At 48.8% G+C, this 9,678-nt stretch overlaps 2 protein-coding genes across 3 annotated transcripts in view; one reads left to right on the top strand and one right to left on the bottom strand.

Annotated features, from left to right (window-relative positions):
• Nucleotides 1-3,953, bottom strand: part of O-fut1 (O-fucosyltransferase 1) — a 167,604-nt gene extending 163,651 nt beyond the window's left edge. The window contains exon 1 of one of the 2 annotated variants that reach the window (XM_050168402.3): nt 3,651-3,953. In XM_050168402.3, coding sequence (XP_050024359.1) covers nt 3,651-3,750 — 100 coding nt within the window. In that variant the 5' untranslated portion in view covers nt 3,751-3,953. The remainder of the gene's footprint in view (nt 1-3,650) is intronic. The other variant, XM_050168400.3, reaches the window with a different exon arrangement.
• Nucleotides 3,954-5,274: 1,321 nt separating this feature from the next.
• LOC126518631 (uncharacterized) lies at nt 5,275-6,389 on the top strand. The gene has a single exon (XM_050168403.3). It carries the CDS (start codon nt 5,465-5,467, stop codon nt 6,221-6,223), a length of 759 nt encoding a protein of 252 aa, XP_050024360.1. The 5' UTR covers nt 5,275-5,464; the 3' UTR covers nt 6,224-6,389.
• The last annotated feature ends 3,289 nt before the right edge of the window (nt 6,390-9,678 follow it).

Raw genomic sequence — 9,678 nt, forward strand, 5'->3', positions numbered from 1 at the left:
AGCAGCAGGCTTTGGGAGCACCACAGCTCACTCATGAGGATCACCTGTTACCAGTGATGCCAACTCTGGAGTTATCCCTAGATCTAGGGATCTTGGAACCAACTTAGGAATTTGGCATCTTTGTGACAATATCCAGGGATTTTTAAAAGGTACTGATAGGTTTTTCCCATGCTTTGTATGACGAATTCATACAATTGGGACTGTGTTTCGTGATCAATAATTGATTTCAATTCGTACTATTGCTGCCCTTTATCGATGGCTGGGATGCTGCTGTTATCACTGGGATTGAACACTTGCCTCACCTATATCACAGACATGAAAAAGGGATCATCACAAAATGTAGCTTCAGTGACTTGATCTATGTTAATGCCAGCTACATAGGGAAACGAAACCGTGGAGATTAGTTCCAATATTTGCTTTCGTATCTTGTCAAACATCGCTGTCGGTAAACAACATACGTACAATTTTCTCTGTAGAAAAGGAGTATCAATACTTATTTTTGTCACTACCATTCTCCAGAAGCTTGGCAGCTATACAAACTAATAATGATGCCAATGGACTGGAATACTACGTGCCTCTCATAAAGTTCAGGACTTTTCGTGTAGGATACTGCCATGAAAACTGTTTTGTCAAGTTGAAAAAAATTATCTTGGGCAAAAGTGCAAGGCCACAGAAGTGCTACAGCTGGACGTCTACTATTGCAAGCTTCACATAAGGCAATATGTGTTCATATTGTAGGTAGCCTTTTTAGCATTACAAAATACACGCTGCAGTCAAAATGGCAAACAAGAAAAAAGAGCTGTGCTGCTCTGTTGTGTGCCGGCACACACTGCACTCGTGCCTTCCTACTCGGCAGGAGTGAATGAAGCACAATACGCTCTGCTATAAGTAACCAGTTCACACCCTCTGCTGCAGCCCAGAAGTATAGCCAATCCTTCACCTCAAGAAATTACATCCTGACATTGCCTGTGGGTAAAACGTGGCCACCTGAAAGGCTTGCACACAGCAGCGATATGTAGGCATGAGCACGCCCTCTGTCCAAAGTGAATTTAGCTACAGAAGCTTATTGAAAGGACTGTTGCTGTGAGGGCCTCGAGTGGCCATTCACACGGCAATTTCGTGTGTGTTCGTGGGCTTCTTTCTCGCTCAAAAAAAAACACTTTTACGTAGCACGTATCGAGCAACAGAAGGCTGTATGAGGAGCTTTTCATGTTGCTCTACAATTTTCAGTCATTTTTCATCTAATTACAATATTTGAGAAGTCAATTAATTAAAGTAATTATCTAACTAGGCGGAATTTTAAAAAATAATCCGAGTATCTCCAAGCGACAGGAAACATTACTTGGTTCTATCTAGCTACGTGGCATTTGAATATTTTTGGCTCAAGTTACATGGGACACCCTGTATAGTGCTGTTTACAAATTCCAGCATCTAACCAAAATACCTGCTAGGGCCTAGTGAGGGAAGCAAGTATCCCAATGACATGTCAGCAACTCATGTACCTAGCTTGCTACCAAATTGAGTGTACAGGGCAGCTGTCAAGATGACTTTGCAGCAGCAAAAACGCACTACTAGTTTAACCATGTATGTACGGCTGTCCTCCCTTATCACTCCATGTGTTAGAGGGGCTGTGCAACACTTTTTGAATATGGTAAGAAAATGTTTGCAATCTGTCGACAATGCTGTCATGCGAGCCAAATATTATTCCACTGCATACAACAAGGAGCCCACATTCTCGCACAAAAGATTGTCAGCTCTTATCTGCAGCTTTCAAGGCCCCCTCTATTTTCCCATGGTCTATGACACCACAGAGACAGCCCACAGGCACCACCTCCTGTTTATTCAAAATTAAAGAAGGCACACTCCTCCTATCTTCCAGCAAATGGGGAAGTGGTGGTCATCCTGCCCGTACTGCTCCTTGGTCCCTCTCGGGCACTTTTGTCAGACGCCAACCATAAGTGCAACACAGAAGGCAAGAAAGGAGTCACAGAGGCAGGGCATCGCTATCCATGCTGTTTTGAGGATGAAAACAAACATTGCGCTGCTTATACCTCCATTCATATTAAGTCCTTTTCCAAACTTTCTTCGGGAATATATTCATTAAGAAGCATCTCCCTCACTCCCGTGTGTTCTCAGTGTTCAAGGAAAGGTGCTGCAGTCGTAACCTTTTAAGGCTTTTAAAATGGCAGCTTTCAGTCCAACAATAAAATATGTACTGCTCCTGCTGAGCACAATAACTGGAAGGCTGTTGCCTCCTTAAATGCGTTTTTTAGGTTGAGAATGAGCCACTGGGTCAGTATAGTGCAGCGATCCACTCCAATCATTTTTATACCACTCTTATCCATCATTCAAGGCCAGCTGATCCCACAGATAATGTGGGCGGAACACCACTATGACCACTGACGAAGCGCAACAGGCACTGCAATAGAATCGCCATATTGTTCCATCCCTGAATTCCAGTAGCACCACCTCCACTCCGAGGCAAACTGAAAGCTAAGGATGGCAATTTCGCAGCAGCTCCATTCCTTCAGTTTACAGAATTGTTGCAATGAAGGAAACCAGCGTGGTGATGACGAAAGGCTCGATTATGTCAAAGGAAAATTTTGTTCTTAGGTTTAAGGGATGAAGCACCTTCAGGAGTAAAGTGTATTCTCGTTCTTTTTAGACCATAAGTTACACCCCGACAAAAACAACTGACAACAACAAATGGCTCTGTGAAAGCGGTAATAAACTAAGTGTGCGGTCCTGCAACAAAATCCTCCATGAATGTCACAGTTTCTGTGCGTACCAACCACAATTAAATCAATTGGAATTTGCTATGTCCTTGTGTTTGCCTTTGTCCGTCCTCATCTTCCACACTGTGCTACTGTTACCATTCCACACCACTAAAGAAATGTTAATCTCCACAAGCACATTTAGGCATTGTTTAGTAGTGCCCTGAATACAAGAGGAGACAGAATGCTTCCCACCTGGCAACATCAGCGACCAGATCACCCCAAACTTGTAGCTCCTTCACCGTTAACATTTAAATGTACTAAACTGTGTGGCATCATTACTTATGAATATTCATGCCATACGGATAGCCACACAAACATCTACGCACATGGCCGCATCGAGTCAGACGTTTAAGCTCAAGGCTTTTCTTTTTTTTTCCACATTGAAAGTTTTAATGCACGTAGCTTTCGCAGAAATGTCTCTCCGGTGGATATCGCTGCGCTTTCAAACATGCCGCGCATCCGGAACGGGCCGACGGAAATCACTTGTGAACGGAGGAAGACCCACGTACGTAAGTAGAGAATGTGGTGCTTTCAAACGCTGCCCACAGCAGAACGACACTTGAGACCACCCAGCCGAAGCGGCGACGGAACACCCGAACGACGATCGCGTCAATGCACCGCCGTTAGCTGCAGGGAAGCATGCTCCGATTCACAATGCCGTCTTCCATCGAAGCAAACATCTGCCGTGGTAAAAACCAGATCCGGTGCCCTCGACGCGAGGTTAGTGGCTAATTCGCTAAACGGGAGTTTGAAAGCTGCCTCACTTTTTCACCCTTGTGGCATCCCGGTGCGAACAAAGCAAGGCCCGCAGCCTCGCGTTTTTCGGGCCCGATAACAAACGCCTCAGCGCCGAATATCAAACGGACAACGTACCCATGCAGGGACAATAGAGAATGTATCCCCTCCTGTCGCCACAGACCACTGTCAACGAGAGCCACAAAGTCAGCACTCCAAGCGAACCGCCCGGCGTCATTGCTCAAACTTGCCGTTCGTGGACGCGGCTGCGGCGTGTTGGCACTGGTGACGGGTTGCCTCACCTGCTTGCGACACGAGCCGTGCGAGCACGGGTGTAGTACATACACGCGAAGACTTAACGGCGCATTCCGAGAGTAGCCGTCAACAAACTGAGCGGGTCTGCTGCCCTGTCTTATTCACTGACCAGATTCTAGTCAACAAACATATCTGTTAGTGGCGATTTTCTGATAGTCCATCAGTTTATGTTTGTGTGTGTGTTTTTTTACTGCATCACAGCCACAAAGATTGGCACGGAAAGCGGAGATCTCAGAGGCCATGTTTATATTCGCTGTAGGACTGCCGTTAGCCCTGCAAAGGAAAGTACACCCAGAATAAAAACTGGTAGAAACACCCATAAAACAACTTATTGAAACGATGGGGTAGACATGGGTAGAGTGCAAGCCTGATGTGCAAGTAGGGACAGGGGACACATTGTGATGTGTCACGTAGGGGCCACCGAGTGACAAGTTCGAAGAGGAGTCGCCCTAGTTTTACGGTTTTACTTGTCGCAAACTCGTAGCTTGTAGCGATACAGCGTGAAAAAAGAGCTGTCGTGCTACAAGGAGACCACATATTCTTCCACCTTGATGGTGACAAAATATTCACCGTACTCAATTAGTCGATCACCTTCTCGGTTTACAAAATAAAACAACCGTGACTTTAACTGGCACATCAGATGGACTTGATAGTGTTCCAGTGTTAAATGCAGTTAACCGTTACCGTTCGCCTTTAGGCGCGCAAATACCCAAGCGCACAAATGGGGCCTGTGTCAAGCAAGCATTGTCGACCATGGCCTGACTCGGCAAGCTCACATGAAGGGCATCAATCGTATCGCGTATCAAAACTGCGGCAGACAGTCAACAAACCTACACTGGCAAATGTCGTCGCTCCTTGCGTCATTCACGGTGCGAGGAAGTCACTACTCGCGTAGGTGTACCTCGCAAGATTCGCCTTAGGTAGCGCTACAGCGGTCTCCGTCACGCTGTCATTACATGTTCCACACGAGCAGCAGATGACAGTACGATATGTCATGCATCTGTCATCAGTCCCAGTGAGCAGTGCGCGGCGCGTTTAATTCGCGGCTGCCGAGCGCCCCCTCCTTTTCTTAAGAATCAGTACAAACCAAAAGGAAAAACGCGCGACAGGGCACAACAATCGCGTCCAAGGCACCGGTCGGCTCCGGTCACTGACGCGCACGGGGCGAACGAGCACGCGCTGCTCTAGCGTCGCGCCGCCGACGGCCCTTTTCTTGCTTTTTTGTCGATCATCCGTGCTTTCGCCTTCGCTACCTCTGCCCGCCGCAAGTTCTTTCCCCCTGTGGATGGAAAATACACAGCCAAAAAAAAACGCGCTCGTCACCGCCGAGCACTGACGTCACGCGGTCGCCATTGGAGAGAAAAACCCGGCACGGTTCCTGGAGGTCACACACGATGCATGCCATTGGCCAGCTTGCTTAATCGTCGACGTCACTTCCTCCAGCTTGGCCGTGGAAGCATAGTGGAAGGCTGCCGCGCCACTTCCCCTAACGGTTAGTCTCTTGTTTGTCTCCGGGGGGTACGGCTGCGTTCTAATCGTGCTCCCCTCGTCGTACTTTACATCGGCGCGTAAAAATCGCTGGTGAATCTCAAGACCAGAGTCGCCCGCGGCCATCCGACATCGTCCGCTCGGGGAACATGGTTATGGACAACGACGCCCAGAAGGTTATCGCGATTTCTCTCGGGAAAATAGCGACGTCTCGAGTTCAGCGTGGTGGACCCAGCCTGCATCGTAGCCTGCTCGTGGCCAGTGTGCTGTACAAGGCGCGTACAACCTACTTCGACGATGCTCTCCAGACGAACGGTGCGTCATTTTCACCCGTGATGTGCGCGCCGTGCCAAAACGACGACGAGGAAGCCGATTGTGAGCCCGAGCAAATCGACGCCGAAGAGGACTCGTCGCCTCTCGCTAAGCCTAACCGGACGGTGACGTCGCCCGTGACGTCAGCGTACGAGGATTGCGCCAGCACGGACGGCGGCGACGACAAGGAGAATGTGGAACCGCCGAACGGGTCCGAACCCTCAACGACCCCTGCCCGCTGTCTCAAGCGTCGCCGTACTCACTCGGAAGACGAGGACAGTGGTGCGAAGCGCAGCCGGCTCTGGAGACGGTCATCCTCCTGCGATTCTGACGAATCTGAGCAGGATTGTGCCCCTGCGCCGACCGACCTACCGCAGGAAGTGAGCTCGGACGCGATGGAAGTCGAGTCTATATCGAACTTGGTTTTGGCCTTCAACTCTGGTTTGAAGGGCCTCTCTTCATCGTGGGATAACTGCCAGCCGTCCATGGAGGAACCCCAGCTGCGACGGGGCTCCTCATTGCCCGACCTGTGTTCGGCACAGTCCGATGTGCTCAGGACCGCGTTTTCACCTCCCGTGTTGGCGCTCACAGTCTGAGGTTTGCCGAGTCTCTCATCGCTCGCCTGTAAATAGAGGACTCATACACGAATGCATCGCGGATCCCGCGCTATGCCTTGTACAGATACCCCTGTTTCTGTAACATATTTTTATACGCACACATTGTGGTCATTATTGTGTCTGTAATAAATGTTTGTCAGCAGTGCATGTGCCTTTGGCTTGTTGTACTCAGCCGCAAAGCTTGTGTGGTTAACCACAAGCTTTGCGGCATCGATTTCGAGAGCTGGCGTGCTCAAAGCCAACCTTCCTTGATGCCGTGTTTTGTAGCAGATATTAGCGCCATTTTGTTTCCGAAGCTGCTGACTGGCGAGTAGCACGCAGGTGTCATTAGAAATGTCGAGGTTAGTACAGCGCTTCTCTTCGACAGTTGAAAGCCCACTCTATAGGTTTTTGGTCTAATCCGGGTCGTGATGCATCCGCATGTCGTGGACAATGACTGCGCAACTTGGCCGACTTGCAACAGCTGCTCTACGGATGGCGGTCAACTAGAAAGAGGGAGGAGGGTTGGCTTGATCTCGAAAGGTAGTGGGTATCAAAAAAAGAAAACATCGTTTGCAAAAGAATGATGATGATGGCAACATTGTTGCATACCGCCGCTGCTCACAATCATCGCTACCGTCACCCTGCCACATAATCTATATGACCGCCCTCATGTGCACTTGTCGGCAGCATACATGTTAAAATAATGTACGTACTTTTTTATTGCACTAGCGCCATGTGCCGTATCATCATTATCGCAATAACTTTGACTGTGCTATGGATAGCTGTGCTACAGTGTACTAGAATGGGTATTGTCAAGTGGGCCGAACAGCGCTCTCTCGCTGAGGCGCCGCGTGTGGAAAAATTTTGCGAGGGCGCTGTAAGCGAACTAAATTGGGGCGGAGACGCGCTTCGAGGCATATTCAACAAAATTTTGCTGCAGGCCCTGAGACCGATTGCGCGCGTACGCTATTATAATAGTGTTTTATTTCCACTGCAAATTTATATTGACACCTTTTTGCTACGTATACGTATTTGAGGCATGGGTTATCTAGCGCGCGTTTGTTGCGCGGACGCTGGCGGACGCCCAGTTTTTCTCGCCAAAAGTCTGTGCAGTGAAATTGTTTTATGGTTTTACTTACTTTGATGCGCCCGCGACCCTTGTCGGCCGGTATCAATTGTAGTTTTAGCCAGGTTAGCTGCTATTTTTAACACTGTTTTCTAAACGGAACTCGTTATTTTTGCCACAAAAAGCGCCTATCTGCAACATGAATTTACTAGGCAAGAAAATTTTATTCATATCGTGTCATTTTACGCGCACTTGTTAGTGGAATATTGATCAGTGACAATGATCAAAGTAAACAATATTATAGTGAAATAAATCAGGTTCATTAACTGCGTGGCGTGAAGAGATGCAGATGACCAAAGTACTTCTAGATAAGTCTAAGGGCCGGTACATATACATATATCTCCACGACATATATATGCAAGAGAAAATTATCAAATATTCTAAAAGCACTGATTGAAAAAGTGAGAACTCCTGAACGGAATAAGCGTGTTTCTTTTAGAAGCTGCTCCAGCCCCAGGTGAACCAACAGACTTTCCGAGAAAAGGAATCAAGGCAATTATTGGACGTTAATATGAACAACAGCGTTAGGGACAAGATATTTGCCTATGTGCTCGGACTCAATTGGGGAGACCGGGATCGATGGAAAACTTTATTTGGTCCTGCAAGTAGTGATAACGCTCCCGGACCGGAAGGCCAAGCCTCACGGCCACGTCGTGAGCTTGCTGGACAGCCCAGAATTGTTCATCCGGGTCCGGGCTGCGAAGTGCAGCCTCCCACCTAGACGCGTCCTTTATCGCCGAGTCTTCAATTCTTTCGCAAGACCAGAGCATGTGTTCGAGCGTGGCTAAAGCACCACAATCCTGGCTCTGTATACGTCTCAGGATAAAACATGTTCAGCCTCCGTGGGCAAGGACTAGTACCAGTCTGTAGTAAGCGTAATGTAAGCGCCTGAGCCCTGTTTAGTTTAGGATGCGGCAAACCGTAAACCCTGCGATTAAGAAGGTAATACTTCGTGATCTCATTGTATGTGGAAGGGGAGTCTCTGTTCTCAGGCAGTACAGCCACGCCGTGGCGCGGGGCAGAGCGGAGTGTAAGATCTCGCGCTGCCTCATGAGCGGACTCATTGAGATTCGGAGGGGCTCCCTCAATCATCCCAAGGTGAACAGGGAACCAACATAAGTAGTGTTGAGAGATCTCACAGGTCTGCATAATTTTAAAAGCAACCTTAGCCACCGAGCCCTTCTCAAAGGCCCTAACGGCCGACTTTGAATCGCTATATACAAAAGGCCTGCGCCTGTTAACCAGGCCGCTTGCTCCGCGACCTCTGGCCTATCAGTCCGAACGGTAGCAGCGTTAACGACACTGCCCTCATTGTCCACGACAACTACGGTAAACACCTCCCTCTCCTCGTTAAAAGAAGCATCGACGAAGCCAACCTTCTGATTCCCATCACGAATGAATCTCAGCAGGCAAGCCCCCCTGGCCTTTCTTCTACCCACATTTCGCTCCGTAGGCATGTTCCTGGGAACAGGCTTGACGTGATACCGCTTACGGACCTTCAAGGGAATACCGACGTGAAGCTGCGAAATCTTCTCCTGAGGAACACCTAACTCTCTCAGAATCTGCCGACCCGCGCTAGTCGTAGAGAGACGCACCATCTGCGTCCTCTCCTGAGCCTCAGCTATCTCAGCCAAGGTATTATGAATGCCCAGCTGGAGAAGTCGGTCGTTGCTGGTGCACATTGGCACTCCGAACACTTTCTTGGTGATCTCCCTAATCTGCGTGTCAATCTTCTCCTTCTCTGATAGTTTCCACTTGTGCATGGCCGCCACATAACTAAAGTGACAAAATACAAATGCGTGCATAAGCCTAATCAGACTATATCCTCCTTCAACCCCATCTGCCTGTTGGCCACCCCCTTCACTAGGCGTACCGCATTTTCTGTCTTGGCAATGATCTTCTGGATCGTCAGCGTGTTGGCGCCATTCGATTCAATCAGCATCTCCAAAACCCTGATCTTATCTACCCTCGGTATGAGATCGCCATTTCTTGTGCGAAGCTGAATGCTCAGCTTGTCCACGCGGATCCATCCCCTTGGCTTGGGTCCCCTTCTAGTGGGACTGTACAGCAACAGCTCCGACTTGGAGGGGGAGCACCTTAACCCCGTCGGGTCCAAATAAGTCTCGATTACATCTACTGCCTCCTGCAAAACACTCTCGATATAGGCCTTACTACCCCCCGGGGCACCATATGGTCCCGTCATCTGCATACATGGTGTGCTTAATCCCCTCAAACTCCAAGAGCTTCTGGCCAATCCGACCATGGCCAGATTGAACAATGTAGGCGAGATGCCGGGAAGTCTTTACGAAAGTAATCTCCGGGGTTT

The sequence above is a fragment of the Dermacentor andersoni genome, chromosome 1, assembly GCF_023375885.2.
Source record: "Dermacentor andersoni chromosome 1, qqDerAnde1_hic_scaffold, whole genome shotgun sequence".
Taxonomy (NCBI): Eukaryota; Metazoa; Arthropoda; class Arachnida; order Ixodida; family Ixodidae; genus Dermacentor; species Dermacentor andersoni.

Excerpts from the sequence above, each read along its gene's own strand:
- LOC126518631 (XM_050168403.3), top strand. The coding sequence starts at position 5,465 with ATGGTTATGGACAACGACGCCCAGAAGGTTATCGCGATTTCTCTCGGG.